This window comes from Nicotiana tabacum, chromosome 3, assembly GCF_000715075.1.
Source record: "Nicotiana tabacum cultivar K326 chromosome 3, ASM71507v2, whole genome shotgun sequence".
Lineage (NCBI taxonomy): Eukaryota > Viridiplantae > Streptophyta > Magnoliopsida > Solanales > Solanaceae > Nicotiana > Nicotiana tabacum.
The window spans coordinates 186,947,044-186,968,703 of record NC_134082.1 but is presented as its reverse complement, the minus strand read 5'-3'; the positions used below and the strand labels follow the sequence as shown (position 1 = coordinate 186,968,703).

The 21,660-nt window shown below is 38.8% G+C and overlaps 1 protein-coding gene across 3 annotated transcripts; it reads right to left on the bottom strand.

Moving 5' to 3' along the window:
• Positions 1-4,182: 4,182 nt before the first annotated feature.
• Positions 4,183-8,363, bottom strand: LOC107821253 (protein GID8 homolog). Of its 3 annotated transcripts, XR_001656096.2 has the most exons (7): positions 8,192-8,363; positions 7,684-7,843; positions 7,474-7,580; positions 5,324-5,455; positions 4,912-5,068; positions 4,474-4,649; positions 4,183-4,392 (listed from the first exon to the last, which is right to left on the bottom strand). XR_001656096.2 is itself a non-coding variant. In XM_016647675.2 (6 exons), exons 1-6 carry the CDS (start codon positions 8,243-8,245, stop codon positions 4,528-4,530), a joined length of 732 nt encoding a protein of 243 aa, XP_016503161.1. In that variant the 5' UTR covers positions 8,246-8,363; the 3' UTR covers positions 4,183-4,527. The 3 variants fall into 3 exon arrangements, 2 of the variants coding, with proteins under 2 accessions (XP_016503161.1, XP_016503163.1); XM_016647675.2 differs by having other exon boundaries at positions 4,183-4,649; XM_016647677.2 differs by lacking the exon at positions 8,192-8,363 and adding an exon at positions 8,080-8,101 and having other exon boundaries at positions 4,183-4,649.
• Positions 8,364-21,660: the final 13,297 nt, after the last annotated feature.

The window sequence follows — 21,660 nt, the reverse complement described above, 5'->3', positions numbered from 1 at the left end:
AATTGAAAATTCAAAGTAGAAGATGAACATGACAAAATGATATGTGTATCACTTGTGTATCATATATGTATCATATTGTGTCAAATGTGTATCACATGTATTTCCATGTATCCTTGCGTGCATGCGTGATACATGTTTGATACATGTGTCGCAGAAGAATTTTTTGGACTCGATTTTAACTACGAATTGATACCAATTTAATCCAAATTACCTCCAATCTTCCTCAAATTTTGTATATTGACTCTTCGATATGTTTTCAATGAATCTCAACCATACCCATTGAAAAAAGTCCTTTTTTGCTTTAATTTTTTGAATCTTATATATATATTGTATTTCATCACCTTATTTGCTACCTCATCCATGAAATTTCTTTTCCGTCTTGCATCTAATATTGCTAATCACGTTTAAAAATATAGAAAGAGATCTTTGTGTGTGATTCTTGAAGAGAAAAAACCTTATTTATTTGAGTTTTCAATTTTTATATGTACTTGACTAGTTTTGGTAAGTCTATAATTAATGACTAGGGGTTGGTAAGTTGAAATTTTTTTGGGACATTTCTGTAAGACTCCCTTCATTTTGGGCTGCTATTCAATGTGAAAGATTATAGGTTCTGGCCAGGAAAGGGTTCTAGCCCAATTTCCCTTCCACATTGAACCCAATTTAGTGTAAAGGAATTTTTACATTTCTATACACTATATGAAACTATATTACCTTCTCTACTAAAGTTTTACTATAATTACAGTTTATATACCCAATTACCATTTATGTATATTTTAAGGGAATTAATGATAATAATTAGTGTCCTAAAATTACTCTAACATATCTTCCACTCCTTCACACTCCCCCACATTTCTCTCTCCACATCCCACTCCCCTCCCCCACGTATCTTGCACCCACCCACGATTCCACCATTGACAATCATTAAAAAGCTGTGAAGCTTTGAATTCGAATTTGGGTTTTCAAAAATATTATTTGTTTGAATTGGATGTTGTTGCAAAGAATTGAGAATTCTCTCTACGTCTCTATCTATCTCCCAATCCCTAATTTCAGTAATGTAAAGCAAAGGAAAAGAGAGCAACAATTCCACCATTGACAGCCATTAAAAAGCTTTGAAACTATGAATTCGAATTTAGGTTCTCAAAAATCATTATTTGTTTGTATTGGGTGTTGTTGCTGACAATTTGGAATATGGTTTGGAGTTTATATCTCAATTTTGAGGGTTTTTGGTGAAGATTAGACTTGATTTTGGCTGAGTTTTAGATTGAAACTCGAAAAAGAAGAAGAAGAAGACATGATATAGATTATATTTACGAAATTGTAGTAAAATTGTATTATGTTGTTTATATATTTTTCTTTTATTTATTTAAGTATTGTATGAAAGTTGAACAATATTGTATAAAAATTATATTTAAGTTGTATGATATTGTAGTCATATATAACTGAGTAGAAATAATGTATGAAAATTGTAGATAAGTTGTATAATATATAATTAGTTGTATGAAATTTGTTTTTACTATGTATAAATCAGATACAAAATATACAAAAGACATATTGTATAAAGTTTGTATTTAAGTTGTATGTTATTGTAGTTGTATTTAACTGGGTAGAAATAATGTGTGAAAATTATAGATAAGTTGTATAATATATAATTAGTTGTATGAAATTTATTTTTACTATGTATAAATCAGATGCAAAATATACAAAAAATATATTTTATAAAATTGTATAAAAATTGTATTTGTGTAATAAGGAATAGTGTCAAGGACAGAGAAGTGGTTGAGTTTGAAGCCATTTTCATCTATTTTATTATAAAGTTGAAACTTCTTTTGTAAACTTTTAAAAGGATGTATTGGTACTGATTTTTGACTTGTTTATTTATAGAGAAAATATGAAAATGTGAACAGACTAATTTTAAGTGTGAAATTGAGGCGCTGCAATGAAGAATATGTTAATAAAATTAGGCCTTTTCGGTAATATTTCTACACATTTTAACTTCCTCTGAAATTTTATGATCATGCGAATCACATTTATCAGAACTGAGAATTATTTTAATCAATAGGGTTTTGATCAAACTGCTTAACAAACTTGTCGATTTGACCGAGAAAGCTAAATTAGAATTTTGGATATGGTTAATCTGGATACAAAGGAAGTAAAAAGTTTCGACATAATGCGATATTGAACTTTTGGCAAAGTCAAAAAGGTAATAAGGAAGATTGAAGAAGAGAGCAAAGAGTAAAAATTAGAAAATTGAAATAAAAGTAACACCAAAGAGAAAGCTAAATTAGGAGTTTTGACATAGTTAATCTGTTTGACATAATGTGATATTGAACTTTTGAAAATGTCAAAAAGGAAATAAGGAAGATGAAGGGAAGAGCAAAAGGCAAAAAGTAAAAAATTGAAACAAAAAGTTTACACCCAATAAAATTGGGTAAGATCCACCGAATTGTGACATATGAGTGGAAACATAAGGAAAGAGAAGAGGAGAAAAAAAGGAGAAAAATGTGTAACTAAATTCCTTAATTGAATGCACTAATAATGGAATGAGAGCCTTTTTAAAGTAGAATGTATATATTTTATAAACAAAACTTGTGTAGGTAGAGTAATTTACTAAACATGAACATTTAGGGTAATAAAGTTTCCAATAGTGTATGGAAATGAAAAAATCACAAAAATTGCACGGGCGCCCTATTTGGTCGCCTCCATTTAACCTACACCCATTTTTTTAAAAAAGTTTTAACCTGTACCCAGTTTTTAAACAACTTCAGCCCCTTTCTCCTCCTCTTCTTCTTCTTCTTCTTCTTCTTCTTCTTCTTCTTCTTCTTCTTCTTCTTCTTCTTCTTCTTCTTCTTCTTCTTCTTCTTCTTCTTCTTCTTCTTCTATTAACAACTGAAAGACACTATGATTAATTCTCTAATACTACCACCATTCCATATGTTTGACCAATTAGGCTCAAACTTCCCAGCTTTACTTCAAATTTATCGCCGAGAAGGATACTGCTAGCTTGAACATCTCTTCAATCAGAAAATACAGAATATAATTAGCTTGGTATAGAACTTTACAATAACTTGAACTTAATAATGGTTCTGTTATAGACAAAAATCGTGTATATCATCATTTGAGGAGAAAATCAATAATGCGAAAAAGTGAAAGAAACAAATACCTATGAACAAGAGGAGGATTACACTCATGTTGTAAACAAGCTAAACCTTCTGCAGTTCCTATTGCAATTTTTAATCTCGTTATCCAATCCAAAGACTGTCGATAAGACAAATCAGAACTTCAGCTTATATAGTGCTGAAGTTTTTACAAATGAACCGAGTAACTTCAGCATCTTTTGTTGAAATTTTTGAAAAAGCTTATCCTGGACAAAAAATTTACAAATGAACTAAATAACTTCAGCATCTTCTGCTGAAGTTTTTGAAAAAGCTTTATGACAAAACTAATGAATCCATGACAAAAAAAACTTCAGCTATTTTAGTGCTGAAGTTTTTACAAATGAACTAAATAACTTCAGCATCTTATCCGGGACAAAAAAACTTCAGCATCTTATCCGGGACAAAAAAAAACTTCAGCACTGCCTTTGCTACTTCAGGCCCGTCTACTAGAATGCTGAAGTTTTGCGTGATTGTCTTTGCTACTTCAGCCCTGTATGCTGAAGTTATGCGAAAAAGTGGGTACGCTTGTAATTTTTTTTGCAAAGCGGGCACAAGTTAAAACGTGACCCAAAAAGCAGGTATAGATGCAAATGCTCCAAAAAAAATCCCATTAGTAAAATGCTAAATTGGGCCAGGGAAAACTCGACCTTCCACATTGAAATATGTTACTCCGAAAAATGGTTCTTGTATTAATCAATCAAATTAGTATAATAAGTAAATAATCAGAACTAAAAAGGCAAAGAGGGAAAAGAAAGATATGTAGGAGTTACAACACCTCCATTAAGCTAGATCGCATTGACAACTTGAGTGTTACATTGGGCCTATTTATCTTCAATGATTCAGGCAGCAATAGCTTCAAAATTTTAAACAACTTTTTAATTTTTTGAAAGAGAAATATTTTTTCAACCAAACTACTGAAATTTTTTTCCTTTTGGTGTTTCATTAAAAAACATTTTTTTTGTTGCAAAAATATGGAACATAAAAAATTGAGATACTTTTATTTATTTATTTATTTTTGCAAAAGCTCTTCTTTGAAATTTGAAGAAAATGCAAACTGAAAACAGTGGTACGCAAGTGGAACTAAATATGGTACATATTACACCAAATTCACAAGTTCTGAAAAATCACACAAATTCCAGTTTCCACACCACTAATGAAAAGGACAAATGGATTAAGGTGGGAAGGTCCAACTCGGCCTGTGTATAACTGCACATCCTGCTGCCAATCTAACATATGCCTAAGCAACAATAAAAATTGAAATAAAATGAATCTATCAGCAACAAGTGGTTTAAAGCAAAAGAGTACAAGGTCTTCTTGCCTTTAGCTCTATTAAGTTAGGCAATGTGAATCATGAAGGAACTTTGATCATCTTTCAGACAGCAGGATCTTCAAGTGATGCAGTAGAAAGATTGGTTATGCGAGGATATACTGCTTTTTCATCAAGCTGGTTTTGTGCCCATATCAACATCTTCAATAGGCTTGGAAGCTTTGGATCTGTTGTTTTAATCAACATGAATCACAAAAAAAGCATTTAATGCCATGAGCATCTTTAAAATGTTAAACAAACAACAACAACAAACCCAGCTTAATCCCGTACGTGGAGTCTGGGGAGGGTAGTGTGTACGCAGCCTTACCCCTACCCTATAAAGGCAGAGGGGCTGTTTCTGAATTAAGCTATAACAATAATTAGCGCTCCCCTTACAGAACTGTGTGGAGACCTATATCAACAATGATTTTTATTGGAAATGGGACTAACCTTTTTCATGACTTTGGCTGGTGAGAATTGCTGCATTTACCTCACTTGCGGTCTTTAGACGCTGTGATACATCAAGAAGCGCTCCAACTGGGCAGTTAGAAACATCTTCAAAAGCCAGTAATGCAACAGTCTTCTCCAGTTCTTCTAAGAAGGCTTGCTGTAGAGTTATTGAAATTTAGTTAATAGAAAAACCATGGAAACACTCCCCAGTCAATAGGTTTTAATGTCCAGAAAATATGAAGTTCAGCCAGATAAGATTCGAGATGCAGATGGTATATGAAATTAAACTGTGAGTTAGATTGAAGACTTGCTTTTCTCCTTCAATAATATAGATCGAGTGAAGATGTATGTAGCCTTGGAAAAAAGAAACTTACAGAAATTACAAAAATAGTTTCTAAAGACGAATAGTTACATTTTCTTCTCCCCTTGGAGCCAGTTCCTCTTGAGCAAACTCCAGAGCTTCTTCGACCTTTCCATTCCTTATCAACTCTATCAGCCTTTGCTGTTGGAGATGGAAAAAGAGTTGTGGATTTGTATCTAATATCTGCATTCAAGAAGGGAAACGTAAGATACAATCAACTCAAACTATCTAAAAGTCAGCACTCATTGCGATGTAGCTTGTATGTATCAAGATTTTCTAGAGTGTTAAGCTCAGAAGATGACAAGAGAAAAGATACTAGAGACAAAGGCAAGGCATACATGTCCACAGAAACACCCCTGTTGCATAGAACGATAAACCAAAGAACCCAACATAATTTGGATTCTTCTGGAACATCACGTCTATGATCTGATATCAGCTATGGGGAACAATTGATATTGGCTACATCGAAGCAACATTAGATTATCTCTTAAATTTTGAGGGGAAAAAAGAAAAAAATATGAGGGCCTGGAACCAATTGCCATGCATAATAGCACAGGTTAGAAGATTCATCCAAGTAAGAAACTAGATCACGGTCCTTTTTGGTCTCATCTAAGACAACAAATTATAAACTCGTTTCCATGTCACCAACAAACTTTTTATATATATAAATAGGGAGGGTTCAAATGATCAAAGTCAGATTAGAAAATAATTTTTGTGCAGTTTGCATCAGGATGTTCCATCCTCAATTTTGTATTCCTTCAGCTCTATCCAGAAAATATTTCTTTAATCCGGAAGAGGCACAGGCTAGAGATGAAGTAGAAAAAGCAAAAAAAGAAAAAAGTCGAGGATAGCACAATGATAGAGCAAACTTCAAACAAGCATATGTTTGCTGGAGTCAAACTAACAAGATCCAAGAGCGAGCATCAAATGTCTTAATTGCTTGAGCTTCTACCTGAGCATACTAAAGAAAGATGCAGTGCCTATGTGTTTTCTTATATTCTTAAGGGTTTAACTGCAAATTTATGAAAGTTGCATTAAAAACACAAATCTTCCAGATGAAGAATTTTCTGACACAATATCGACCTCAAGGGGAAGAACTCTCCATTCCGTGCTATCTGCTTATATTAAAGAGCTTATCTGTGGTCATTTCAAAGTTCAAACAAAGACAATTTACTGTCCCCTAAGTTATATGTTCATACAAAAGCTTGCTCGAGCAGAGTCATGATCAAAAGACTCTTAAGATCCATAACCAAGCATAAAATTCTGTGACTAATAATTGACCTTGGAGTTTATGAAGAACTTCAGACAGAATTCAAGCTCATAAGAAGGTGATAGGACAGCTTTGTTTGGAAGTCTATAACAAGGGCCAAGCTACCACAGATTAGAAGACAGGTTAAGAAAAATGATTAATAGAGTCCACTTCCTGTTTGCACTAACTGATGGCATGTACCAGCAACAAAGGTTACTAGGAGATGACCATAATGGTTGATGCATGGTGTCAGTCTAGGTGGATTCGTCAAGGTGCACGCAAGAAACAGACAAAACCCGTGTCTAGGGAAAAGGAGAGGGGAAAAAAGGCAAAGAGGAACTACGATAAGTGCTTGATCACATCCACTCCATGATTTAACTAATTGAATGTCAGGTAACACAATTAGAACAAGACTTATACCTAGTGCACCTTCATTTTCCCTCTTCTACTCATTGATGAACAAACAGTTGAGAGTAAATTGAAAACACAAATGAACATTTGTCTACAGTGGGGCATCGAGACTCATAAATTGGATGTGCCTAATTGTTCCAGTAATCCTTTTCTTTTGCTGAGTCACAGGACAAAAGTGCCCTCCGCAGCTGATGTACTTTAATAATTCCTTATCATCTTCCGTTCTATTGACTTCCCTGTTTGCTGCCATTCTCTTGGAATTTCACTCTTAACGCATACAGCTAACATATCACCCATCTATCTATCAGAGACACACAAAGCAAAATAAAAGTTTTACTATGTTTTTCATAAAGAGTGGATCAGCATATAAGAATCAAAAGGAAACACATGCAAAGAGGAAGAAACTCTAAAATTAGTCGACTAAATTGAAAATGTGTTTATAATGTGAGATGCCATGCTAGTCACATGTTCATTATAATCAACAGAACAATAAAAGTAAAGAAATGCATTAGAAGCAGAAAGTGTAAAGGAGCAGGCGTACCTCAGGATTCAAATCATTAACCTTCTCAATTGCATCCTCTACATTACCGGACTGCACAGCCTTTTTAACAGCCATCCGGTCAGTGATGGTAGCAAGATCTATATCAGCTATTAATTCATAAGGAGAAACAAATCTTAAACGAACGCAAAAAATAACTTAAATGCTGGAATAAAACATAACATGAACATCCAAAAGATGACAAAAGGATACGATCTGTCCCAGATTCCATTTTGAACTTCTCCGCAGCTTCTACATAACCTTCTGTAACTAGAAAATTCATTACCAATCTATTCATATCTTCTTTTCTAATTTTTACATCATTCAGCCTTTTCTCCCAATCTTCTCTAGTGATTACTTTTTTTGATGTGGCCTGCAGAATGAAGACAAAAAGATAAAATAAATAGATTTCCTCACCTCTAAACAGAATCAAGTTCAACATCAGCAAAATTTGATCTCAATAATGATGAGGATAATTTATTAACAAGTTAAACCATATGCAGCTTCCTACCATACCATAAGCAAATACAACTAACTAATAATAATGACAACAATAATACGCGGTTAAAACAGCAAATAACTAAAACACAATATTCAACATAGAAGAACCTTATTGCTACTCTACTTTAATAGATTCACACATTCGAATTGGGGAAAAGTAAAATAATTTCTGAAAGGGAAATTCGAAATTGGGGAAAAACATAATAGATGAAAGAATTACCATGGCTTCTTCAAAATCAGCTAATTGGCGAATGACAATCCAGAACAATGACATCACTTTTCAACACTTCACTTTCATACCTATATAAACACTCCACCTTGATATGAATTGGGGAAGAACTGAATTCGATGGTCACTCAAATTACCAGAAATGCCCTCTATTAGAATAAAAAACAGTGAAGAAATTACTGGGGGCAGTAATGTTTATCTTATATTGTTATTATTACTACTCCCTCCGTCTCCAATAAAAATAATTGTGTCAAATTATTTGTCATTTTAAGTTCAGAACAAAATTAATTATTTCATCCAAATACTAATGAAGAAAGATTAAAATAATCGTAAAGTAATCAAAATCTCATCCTAATTTAATTTTTTTAAGGGACATGTATAAAAGAATCATAACAGATTATTTGAGACGGAGGGAATAAATAATAAATTTTGTACACTTTATCAATATGAATATTTATAAGTTGTCAAAATGTTATAGAGATAAATTGTGTAAGATATTATGGAACATTTCGAAAAAGAAAAGGAATTCAGAGTTTAAATCGCATTAGAAGTTGTACCTAAAATGGTTGTGGAAAAAGACCAGACTTTTAATCTCTTAAAGACAAATTTTCACTAATGAATTTGGAACTCATGGAAATACAAATGAAATAAACTCCGTGTAACGCTTTTTTTCTGATATATAATCTTTTTGTATTTAGAAATTTCTTACTTTTACTTTAGTTTGCTCATGTATTATTCCACATCAATTAAAGATCCCTCAAATTTACTGACTTAGATGAACGTTTGTTTACTTAGGATTTTTGTTGTCTGCAATTGAGTTATATCATGAGAATGTTTGGTATAGTTTGCCTTTTTTTTTTTTTTCCCTCTTCCTGTTTACCTACGAGTAACAATTAAATTTTATTTGTAGTTTTAAAGATATGTAATTTAGTTAGTCAATACTAATTAATAATGAAGAACTATAACGTATAAATAAAAGAAATGAGTAAATCAAACCATTGTTGCTAGGCACTATCGACCTCGAGCCAAAGTGACCTCGAGATGGATCAAGAACAATAAAGCAAGAATAATACTTCCTCCGGTTCACAATAAATGACCAGTTTACTTTTTCATTTTGTTTCAAAATAAGTGTCCAGTTAGATAATCAAGAAAAAATTCAATTTATTTTTACTCTTTTACCCTTATGTGCATATCCCTAAAAAGTATTCTCACTCCTCACTATAACTATGTGACCAATATTTAATAAGGGTAGTTTAGTCATACTAGTTTTTGTATAGGATTTGGCATTTTCTTAATGGGCGTGCTAAAAGGAAACTAGTCACTTATTGTGAACCGGAGGGTGTAAAGCTAAAGGACAATTCTGATGAACAATGAGCGAGAAAGTAAAAGAGTATATTCTTTTTCAATGATTAGATGATGTTTACAAATGACTTGGGTCCCCTTTATATAATAGGGGAACCCTAAATAAGGTACATTTTTATTTATAGTAAAGAATTTTATTTGGACAGTTGTCTAACCGCCTAGTACGGATTCGTACAAATCTATTCTGGGATTTACGCCATGATCTTGGGGACGTGGCTGGAATCTTGCTCATTCTGTTACAAATCCATAACGACATTATCTCGAGGCCAGTTACGTTAGACTCCGACATTCCTCGAACACTTGATTCTTCGAGCCTCGTACTCTGTCGTTGAGCTCGATCTTGGTCCCTCGAGCTCGAACTCGATCCATCCCGAACTCGGGCTTAAGGCGACCCCTCGAGCCTGGGAAATCGTGCATACTTGATTTCGACCGTATATAGATAGTCCCCGCGTTTCTTAGAGTAAAATGATAAGAAACGATTTGATCTTCGATCGACACCTCGATCACGATGTCAATCTTGTGATGTCAGCGGCTGATGGTCGGTTATTTGGCTTCCCCAAAACGCTTAAGCGGCCTCTATAAATAGGCCAACTTCATAATTTTTGCAAACTTTACTTCTCAAATCATTCTTAAAATCTCTTTAGCTCATTCAACTTCGTTGAGTTCACCCTCTTCTGAATTTGCTCTTACTACAGCATCTACTCCTTCTCCTCTCTTGAATTTATAAACCGCAATGGCTAAAACATCTAAAACTGTTCCTCAGAAAGAAAAAGCTTCTTCATCATCGCGGCTGGCCAGAGGTAGAACGGTGCTACCACCTCATATCGAGGAGTATATTCCCGGGCCGTGCGAACTAACTTTAGATTTTTAAATCGATAAACCTACTTCGACACCAGGCCGATGTGAGCCCATGTCTCGATACATCTGCTTGATAACTGAAAGTGAGCTTGAGCAGGTGAAAAAGGACTGCAACTGGAAGAACAAAGATGTTGTGATCCCTTCCTCTGAAGAGGACATCACTACCTATAAGGCAGGGTACTTAAGCGTGTATACCTACCCATTCACGTTAGGTCATGTAGATCCAGTTCTGGGTTCTGTAAACCCAGTGATTCCTGATTTTTGCTAACAATACCAGGTGACGCTTGGCCAGATCTACCCTTCATTCTGGCGCATCATCAATCTGATCAGATATTTCTCGGGCCTTGTAATGATCTGGTTGGTCGTTTCATGAGTTACAACCCCGTTTCCCCCATTTTTGCTCCCTTGTGTGCTGTTCAATTGTATTTGATCATGCCGTGTTGGTTGTGTTGTGTTTAGAGTGGTTTTAGCGTGGAATGAGACACTTAGTCTCTTAATTAGAAGCTTAAGTTGGAAAAGTCAACCGGATGTTGACTTATGAGTAGAAAGTGTCAGGTGAGGTGATTTTTGGACTTAAGAGCGGGTTCGAAAGGTAATTTGGAGGTTCGTGGTAGATTTAGGCTTGAATTGGAATGAAAATTTGGCATTTTTTTGTCGGCAGTGGAAATCTTGATATAGGGGTCATAATGGAATTCCAGAAATTGGAGTAGGTCCATTGTGTCATTTGTGACGTGTGTGCAAAATTTCAGGTCATTCAGACAAGGTTTGAAAGGTTTTTGCATCATTTGCAAAATTCGGAAGTTTTGGAATCCTTAGGCTTGAATCTGATGGTTATTTGGTGTTTCGTTGTTTTGAGTGTTCCGAAAGATTGGACTTGATTTTGAGCAGCTGAAGCTGCTACTTCTGTCATATCCGCACCTACGAGGCCGTAGGTGCGTGAGCAAGGACACAAATGCGTAAGATTGGAAGGTGAGGCAAGGCCACAGGTGCACACTAAGGACCGCACCTGCGGGACCGCATATGCGGGTGAAGGACCGCAGAAGCGAAATTTCGTGGTTTAAGTGGACATCGCACTTGCGATGGATTTTCCGCAGGTGTGGCGTCGCAAAAGCGACTTGGAGGCCGCAAGTGCGGAAATTGCTGGCCAGAAACTATTTAAGCATCACTTCGCGAATTTCAGTCTTTTATCTACCAATTTTGGTCGAGTTGGAGCTTGGGGATTTCGATTTCAGGGGAGAATTTAAGTGTTTTTGAGTGAGGTAATCTACTTGGACCTTGTTCTTGTGTTTGTGGCAATTATTCCATTGTTTAATCATATTTTTAGTGGAAAAATTAAGGAAGAAATTGGGAGATTAGGGCTTGAAATTAGAGAGTTTAAATTGGTGATTTGAGGGGTCATTTGAGGTCCGATTTTGATGATTTTGGTATGTATAAACTCGTGAGAGTATAAGAATTCTAGTGATGTGATTTTTACCAGATTCCGAGATGTGGGCTCGGGGGTCGGGTTTGGCCAATTTTGAGAATTTTGATTAAATTTGATAATTTTCGCATGGGCTTTGTTCCTTTGGCATGTATTGATGTTATGATTCTGATTTTGGATAGATTCGGGGCGATTTGAGGCCGAGGTGAGAGGCAAGGGCATTGTGGAGTAGATTCTCATCCGGTTCGAGGTAAGTAACGATTTAAAATCTAGACCTGAGGGTATGAAACCCCGAAATTTCGTACTATTTTGATAAATGAGGTGACGGGCGTGTGTGCATGCACCCATAGGGATTGTGACTTGGTCCGTCTCATGCAACTATAGAGTTGCATATTTTGACAAACTCTATATGATATCTATGTGTTTTAGAAATGATTCATTTAACTTGGGCTGGAAGCCATGTTTGGGGCCTCGTGCCGTACTATTGGACTCTCAGGGGCATTTTACTGTTATCCTCGCATTATTTTTGATAGAAAGCATTATCCTCAGTAATAGTTTATACCTGTTTATTGTTAAATATTATTCCTCACTCTATTTCTAATATTTATGAAAGTGTTTTGGGTTGAGTTTCCTGAGTTTGCACTGAGATGCCCGAGTGGCTTGTGAGGCTGATGAGTGAGTGAGGCCAAGGGCCAGATTGCGAGGATAGTTATGGATCAGGCTGCACGCCGCAGCGTAATATATATATGGATTGGGCATCACGCCGCAGCAATATATTGGATGTGTTGTACGCTGCAGCAATATATTGGACCGGGCTGCCCACCTCAACGATATAGCGCTTGGACTGTAGGAGCCCCTCCGGAGTCTGCACACCCCTAGTGAGCGCAGTCGACTATATACTTATGGATCGGGCTGCACGACGCAACGGTTATTATGAGATATCTATTGAGCGTGAGTGCTGAGTGTGAGTATTGATTGATGATAGTTGAGTCACGAGTGACTGAGAGGCTTGCCCAAGGGGCTATATATATGAGTTACACGTTATCCGAGGGGTTGGTTTTTATGGAAAATATTGTTTTTACTCTTCTTGTTACTGAGCCTCTATTGAGAAATGTTGAACAAATATTTTTAACGACTTTTCATTAAAATTGGAGTCTTTACTGAATGTTCAGAATTTATCTACTGATTTGATCTTCTTATTTCCTCTGAAATTTTTATGATATGATATGCTCGTGATTTTAAATGCTCGTCACTACACTCAACTTTTATTTATAATTATTACTTACTGAGTTGGCGTACTCACATAACTCCTTGCACCTTGTGTGCACATCTAGGTATCAGGGCATCCAAGTGAGAGCTGATCTTTTCTTTCAGAGTATTTTCCGGAGATAGCAAGGTAACTGCACGATGTACGCATCCCTGTCTTTCTCCTTCCTATCTTTTAGTATTATATATTTCAGTCTTATGTTGTATTGAGTAGACAATATCAGACTATATTTTAGTGGCTCATGACTAGTGATACTAGGACCGGGTAGTGTTTGATGTTTCTGCGCATTTGTTTCCGCTTATCTTGAAATATTAAAATGAAAGATTTGTGATCATATTTGATTAATAAATGAATTAAGAAAAAGACCTTTATGTTATAAGGGTTGAATTGGGTGGCCTAGTACTATGATAGGCACTATCACGACCGAGGTGGTTTGGGGTCGTGACAAGTTGGTATCAAAGCCTAGGTTGCATAGGTCTCACCAGTCATGAGCCGGTTTAGCAGAGTCTTGCGGATCGGTATGAAAACGTCTGTACTTATCTTCGAGAGGCAGCAGAACCTTTAGGAAAAATGTCACATTCTTGAATTTCTGTCGTGCGAATCTGTTGATTCTGGTAACTAAACTTCTGTTATTCTATTCTCTCATAAATGGTGAGGACACGTGCTACCAGATAGGACAAACGACCACCAGTACCACCAGTTGGGGCCACTATAGGTTGAGGTCGCGGACGAGGCCGTGGTAGGGGTAGGGGTGTAGCCCGCACAACAGCTAGGGTAGCACGTGCAGATCCACCAGTTGCCCCAGTTCACGATCAGGTCCCTGTTACGGATTCTCCATCAGGACCAGCTCAGGCACCGACTGTGCCTATTGTTATCACGGGTCTTCAGGAGACCTTGGCTCAGATCTTGACCGTGTGCACTAGTCTTGCTCAGGCGTTTGCAGTTTCTAGTACAGTAGGTACTTCTCAGGCCGGGGAGGCACTTAGACTCCCGCCGCCCGCACACCCGAGCAGGTTGTTCAGGGATTGCAGACACCGGAGGCACCACCAGCCCAGCCGGTTGCACCTGTTCAGAATTGGTAGTACTAGTTATGCCTGAGGACGAGCAACGTCAATTGGAAAGGTTTGGTAGACTTCAGCCTTCAATTTTCAGCGGTGTAGAGGGCGAGGATGCCAAGGGTTTCTTGGATAAGTGTCAGAGAATTCTTCGTACAACGGGTATTATGGATACTAGTGGGGTTGCATTTACTACTTTTTAGTTTTCTGAAGTTGCATTCACTTGGTGGGAAACTTATGAGAGGTGTAGGCCTGTTGGTGCAGTGCCCCTTTCCGGGCAGCAGTTCTCCGCTTTCTTTTTGGAGAAGTATATGCCACAGTCCCGTAGGGAGAAGTAGCGCAGGCAGTTTGAGCAGTTGCGTTAGGATGATATGACCGTGACGCAGTATGAGATGAGGTTCTCGGAGTTAGATCAGCATGCTGTGTGGTTGGTTCTTACGGATAAAGAGAGGATCAGGAGGTTCGTTGATGGCCTCACATATCAGCTTCGGATTCTCATGACCAGAGAGAGGGTGTCAGGTGCTACTTTTGAGAAGGTTGTTGATATTGCCTAAGAGATTGAGTCAGTCCATCGCCAGGAGCGAGATGAGAGGGAGGCCAAGAGGCCTCAGGGATCTTGTATTTTTGGTGGTATTTCTTCGAGAGGTTAGTTTCAGCACGGCAGAGGCCGTCCATTCAGACATGCTCAGTCAGCTCGCCCAGTTCATCAGTGAGGCATCATCGGGCCATATTTCTCTCAATTCTCATCAAGACCATTCATCACTTAGTGCCCTTCCAGCCCAAAGTTCGTCCCGTGCTCTATCAGTTCAGGGCTCTTCCATGCTAGGTCCTTCTACTAGTCAACCCGGTGCTAGGGGTTCCCTTCAGTCCCCGTTCCCTGCTCCAGGGAGTTGTTATGAGTGTGGAGAGTTTGGACATATGAGGAGATAGTGTCCTCGTCTTCTTGGGGGTCCATCTCAGCAGAGGAGTCAGCCCTCGACTTCAGTTTCAGTTACTTCACCACCCGCCCAGGCAGCTAGGGGTGGGGCTCAGTCAGCTAGGGGTCGCCCCAGAGGGGGAGGTTGATCCGGTGGTGGTCAGGCTCGTTTTTATGCCCTCCCAACTAGACCAGATAGTGCTTCAGATGCCATGATTACATATATTGTCTCAATTTGCCACAAAGATGCCTCTGTGTTATTTGATCCTGGTTCCACTTTTTCGTATGTGTCATCATATTTTGCTTGTTATTTGGATACGCCCCGTGGGTCTCTTATTTTATCTGTTCGTGTATCTAGTCCAGTGGGCGATACTATTATTGTGGACCACGTATATCGGTCGTGTGTGGTAACTATTGGGGTTCTGGAGACCCGAGTGGACCTTTTATTGCTTTGTATGGTGGATTTTGATGTGATATTAGGAATGGATTGGCTATCTCTATGTCGTGCTATTTTGGACTGTCATGCTAAGACACTGACGTTGGCTATGCCGGGTGTTCCACGGATTGAGTGTCGAGGTTCGACTAATTTTGTCCCCAGTAGGGTGATTTCATTTTTGAAGGCCCAGCGGATGGTTGGGAAGGGTTGTCTTTCATACTTAGCCTTTGTGAGGGATGTCAGTGCAAAGACTCCTAGTATCAATTCTGTTCCAGTAGTGAGGGACTTTCCCGATGTGTTTCCTACAAACCTGTCGAGCATGCTACCGGATAGAGATATTGACTTTGGTATTGATTTGGTGTCAGGCACTCAGCCCATTTCTATTCCACCGTATCATATGGCACCGGCAGAGTTGAAGGAGTTGAAGGAGAAGCTTCAGGAACTCCTTGATAAGGGGTTTATTTGGCCTAGTGTGTCGCCTTGGGGTGTGCATGTTCTATTTGTGAAGAAGAAGGATAGCACGATAAGGATGTGCATTGATTACAGGCAGTTGAACAAAGTTACAATCAAGAACAAGTAAATTTTGCCTCGTATTGATGATTTATTTGACCAACTTCAGGGAGCGAGGGTGTTCTCCAAGATTGATCTCCGGTCAAGGTATCACCAGTTGAAGATCAGGGACTCGGATATTCTTAAGACGACTTTCAGGACCTGATATGGTCATTATGAGTTCCTTGTGATGTTTTTTGGGCTAACCATTGCCCCAGCAACGTTTAAGCATTTGATGAACAACATGTTTCAGCCTTATCTTGACTCGTTTATTATTGTATTCATTGATGATATTCTGGTATACTCGCATAGTCAGGAAGAGCACGCGAAGTATTTGAGAGTGGTATTGCAGCGTTTGAGGGAGGAGAAGCTTTATGCAAAATTCTCCAAGTGTGAGTTTTGGCTCAGTTCAATGGCTTTCTTGGGGAACATGGTGTCTAGTGAGGGTATTCAGGTTGATCCAAAGACGATAGGGGCAGTTCAGAGTTGGCCCAAACCATCCTCAGCCACAGAGATTCGCAGCTTTCTTGGTTTGGCGGGTTATTACCGCTGGTTCGTTCGGGGATTTTCATCTATAGCATCACCCTTGACTAAATTGACTCAAAAGGGTGTGCCTTTCATGTGATCGGATGAGTGTTAGGTGAGCTTTCAGAAGCTCAAGACTGCCTTGACCACAACTCTAGTGTTAGTTTTGCCATCAGCTTCTGGTTCATATACGGTATATTATGATGCTTCTCGAGTCAGTATTGGGTGTCTGTTGATGCATGAGGGTATAGTCATTGCTTATGCTTCTCGATAGTTGAAGCCCCATGAGAAGAACTACCCTACTCATGATTTAAAGTTGGCTTCCATTGTTCACGCGTTGAAGATTTGAAGGCATTATCTTTATGGTTTGTCTTGTGAGGTGTTTACTGGTCATCGTAGCCTCCAGCACTTGTTCAAGCAGAAGGATCTTAATTTGAGGCAGCGGAGATGGTTGGAGCTGCTAAAGGACTATGATATCACTATCTTGTATCATTCGGGGAAGGCCAATATGGTGGATGATGCTTTGAGTAGGAAGGTAGTGAGTATGGGCAGTTTGACATATATTCCTGTTGGGGAGAGACTTATTGCAGTTGATGTTCAGGCCTTGGCCAATCGGTTTGTGAGGTTGGATATTTCGGAGCCCAGTCGAGTCTTAGCTTGTGTGGTTTCTTAGTCTTCCTTGTTTGATCGGATCAGAGAGCGCCAATATGATGATCTTCATTTGCTTGTCCTCAAAGACAGAGTTTAGCAGGACGATGCCAAAGATGTGACTATTGGTGAGGATGTGGTATTGAGGACACAGGGACGGATATGTGTGCCTAATGTAGATGGGCTTCGGGATTGATCCTGGAGGAGGCCCACAGCTCGCGGTATTCCATCCATCCGAGTGTGCGAAGATGTATCAGGATTTGAGACAACATTATTAGTGAATGAGAATGAAGAAGGATATTGTGGGATTTGTAGCTTGGTTTCTCAATTTCAGCAAGTAAAATATGAGCATCAGAAATCGGGTGGCTTGCTTTAGCGGTTAGATATTCTAGAGTGGAAGTGGGAGCGGATCACCATGGATTTTGTAGTTGGGCTGCCACGAACTTTGAGGAAGTTAGATGCTATTTGGGTGATTATGGATCAGCTGACCAAGTCTGTACACTTCATTCCTATGTGTATTACCTATTCTTCAGAGCAGATAGCAGAAATTTATATCCGAGAGATTGTTCGCCTGCATGGTGTCCCAGTTTCTATCATTTCAGATAGAGGTACTCAGTCCACTTCGCAGTTTTGGAGAGCCGTGCAGCGAGAGTTGGGTACTTATGTTGAGTTGAGCACAACTATTCACTCTTAGAAGGACGGGCAGTCCGAGCGCACTATTCAGATATTAGAGGACATGTTGCGTGCTTGTGTTATTGATTTTGGGGGTTTATGGAATCAGTTTCTACCGCTCGCAGAGTTTGCATATAACAATAGTTGAGTATTCAGATGGCTCCATATGAGGCTTTATATGGGATATGGTGTAGATCTCCAGTTGGTTGGTTTGAGCCCGGCGAGGCTAGGCTTTTGGGTACAGACTTGGTACAGGATGTTTTAGACAAGGTGAAAGTGATTCAGGATCGGCTTCGTACATCGCAATCGAGACATAAGAGTTATGCTGACAGGAAGGTTCGTGATGTGTCTTACATGGTTGGGAAGAGGTCCTACTGAAGGTTTCACCCATGAAGGGTGTTATGAGATTTGGGAAGAAGGGTAAATTGAGTCCTCGGTTCATTGGGCCTTTTGAGGTATTTCAGAGGATTGGGAAAATGGCTTATGAGCTGGCCTTGCCACCTATCATGTCGAGTGTACATCAGGTATTTCATGTTTCTATGCTCAGGAAGTATATTAGCGATCCGTCTCATGTTTTGGATTTCAGCACAGTTCAATTAGACGGTGATTTGACTTATATATGATGTGGAGCCAGTGGCTATTTTGGAGCTGCAGGTCCGAAAGTTGAGGTCAAAGGATATAGCTTCAGTCAAAATGCAGTGGAGAGGTCGGCCCGTAGATGAGGCTACCTGAGAGACCGAGCGAGAGATGCAGAGTAGATATCCTCACCTATTTGAGGTTTTAGGTATATTTCTTGACTCATTCGAGGACGAACGTTTGTTTAAGAGGGGGAGGATGTAACGACGCGACGGTCATTTCATGAGTTACAACCCCGTTTATCCCATTTCTGCTCCCTTGTGTGTTGTTCATTGTATTTGATCATGTTGTGTTGGTTGTGTTGTGTTTAGAGTGGTTTTAGCGTGAAATGAGACACTTAGTCTCTTATTTAGAAGTTTAAGTTGGAAAAGTCAACCAGATGTTGACTTATGAGTAGAAGGTCTCAGATGTGAATTCTGATGGTTCGGATAGCTTTGTTAGGTTATTTTGGACTTAGGAGCGGGTTCGGAAGGTAATTTGGAGGTCCGTGGTAGATTTAGGTTTGAATTGGCGAAAATAGAAATTTGGTGTTTTCCATTCGGCAGTGGAACTCTTGATATCGGGGTCGGAATGGAATTCCGGAAATTAAAGTAGGTCCGTTGTGTCATTTGTGATGTGTGCGCAAAATTTCAGGTCATTTGGACGAGGTTTGATAGGTTTTGCATCGTTTACGGAATTCGGAAGTTTTGGAATCATTAGGCTTGAATCCGAGGGTGATTTGGTGTTTCGATGTTATTTTGAGTGTTATGAAGGTTGGTATAAGTTTGAATGATGTTATGTAACTCGTTGGTATTTTTGGTTGGGGCCCCAAAGGCCTCGAGATGAATTCCGAAGGTTATCTAAAAGATTGGACTTGATTTGGAGCAGCTGAAACTGCTGTTTCTGTCATAACCGCACTTGCAGATTGGGGATAGCAGGTGCGAGGCCGCAGGTGCTTGAGCAAGGTCGAAAATGCGGAAGATTGGAAGCTGAGGCAAGGCCGCAGGTGCGCACTAAGGAAGATACCTGCGGGACCGCAGATGTGGGTGAAGGACCGCAAAAGCAAAATTTCGTGGTTTAAGTGGAAGCCATACCATTTTTCGTGGTTTAAGTGGAAGCAGAAGTGGCCTGGAGACCGCAGGTGCGGAAATCGCTGGGCAGAAACTATATAAGCATCACTTCGCGAATTTCAGTCATTTATCCACCATTTTTGGTCGAGTTGGAGCTTGGAGATTTCGATTTCAAAGGAGAATTTAAGTGTTTTCAGTGAGGTAAGATACTTGGACCTTGTATCTTATGTTTGTGGCATTTATTCCATTGTTTAATCATATTTTTAGTGGGAAAATTAGGGAAGAAATTGGGAGATTAGGGCTTGAAATTGGTGATTTGAGGGACCATTTGAGGTTCGATTTTGATGATTTTAGTATGTATAAACTCGTGAGAGGATAAGAATTCTAGTGATGTAATTTTTACCGGATTCCGAGCAGTAGGCCCGGGGGTTGAGTTCGACCAATTTTGGGAATTTTTATTAAATTTGATAATTTTTGCGTGGGCTTTGTTCCTTTGGCATGTATTGATGTTATGATTATGATTTTGGATAGATTCAGGGCGATTTGAGGCCGAGTCGAGAGGCAAGGGCATTGCGGAGTAGATTCTCATCCGATTCAAGGTAAGTAACGATTGTAAATCTAGACCTGAGGGTATGAAACCCCAGAATTTTGTACTATTTCGACAAATAAGGTGACACACATGCTAGGTGATGAGCGTGTGGGTGTGCACCCCGTAGGGATTGTGACTTGGTCCGTCCCGTGGCAACTGTAGAGTTGCATATTTTGATAAACTCTATATGATATCTATGTATTTTAGAAATGAATCTGTTAACTTGGGTTGGGGCCTCAGGCTGTACTATTGGACTCTCAAGGGCATTTTACTATTATCCTCACATTATGTTTGATAGAAAGCATTATCCTCAGTAATGGTTTATACCTGTTTATTGTTAAATCTTGTTCCTCACTCTAGTTTTAATATTTATGAAAGTGTTTTGGGATGAGTTCCCTGAGTTTGCATTGAGATGCCCGAGTGGCTTGTGAGGCTGATGAGTGAGTGAGGCCGAGGGCCGGATTGCAAGGATAGTTATGGATCGGGTTGCACGCTGCACTGTTATATATATATATATATAAAGATGGATCGGGCTGCACGCCGTGACGATATCGTGCTTGGGCTGTAGGAGCCCCTCCGGAGTCTGCACACCCCTAATGAGCGCAGTCGACTATATACTTATAGATCGAGTTGCATGCCACAACAGTTATTATGAGATATATATTGAGTGTGAGTGCTGATTGATGATAGTTGAGTCACGAGTGACTGAGAGTCTTGCCCGATGGGCTATATATATTAGTGACACGCTGCCCGATGGGCTGGTTTTTATGGAAAATACTATTTTTACTCTTCTTATTACTGAGCCTCTATTGAGAAATGTTGAATAAATATTTTTAACGACTTTTCATTGAAACTGGAGTCTTTACTGAATGTTCAGAATTTATCTACTGATTTGATCTTCTTATTTCCACTGAGATTTTTATGATATGATATGCTCGTGATTTTAAATGTTCGTCACTGCACTCAACCTTTATTTATAATTGTTACTTACTGAGTTGACGTACTCACATTACTCCCTGCACCTTGTGTGTAGATCCAGGTGCCAGGGTATCCCTGCCTTTATCCTTCCTATCTTTTAGTATTATATATTTCAGTCATATCTTGTATTGATTAGACAGTATCAGACTGTATTTTAGTGGCTCATGACTAGTGACACGGGGATCGGGCAGTGTTTGATGTTTCTGCGTATTTGTTTCTGCTTATTTTGAAATATTAAAACGAAATATTTGTGATCATATTTGATTAGTAAATAAATTAAGAAAAAAACCTTTATGTTATAAATGTTGAATTGGCTGGCCTAGTACTGCGATAGACGCCATCATGATCGAGGTGGTTTAGGGTCGTGACAGGCTTGTCAAGGGGATGCCTTTTACCCTCGACCGCCTGATCAGGCTATACAGCCCTCGCCTTTATCGATGTAGTCTGATAAAGCTACAATACCGATCTATGAAATCTCTCTTCTCCATCATCGATGAGGAC

Coding starts and splice junctions, on each gene's coding strand:
- LOC107821253 (XM_016647675.2), bottom strand. CDS start 8,245: ATGTCATTGTTCTGGATTGTCATTCGCCAATTAGCTGATTTTGAAGAA. Junction 7,581..7,683: donor AATGGAATCTGGGACAGATC/GTATCCTTTTGT, acceptor ATGAATTAATAG/CTGATATAGATCTTGCTACC. Junction 5,456..7,473: donor TTAATGATTTGAATCCTGAG/GTACGCCTGCTC, acceptor TCTTGAATGCAG/ATATTAGATACAAATCCACA.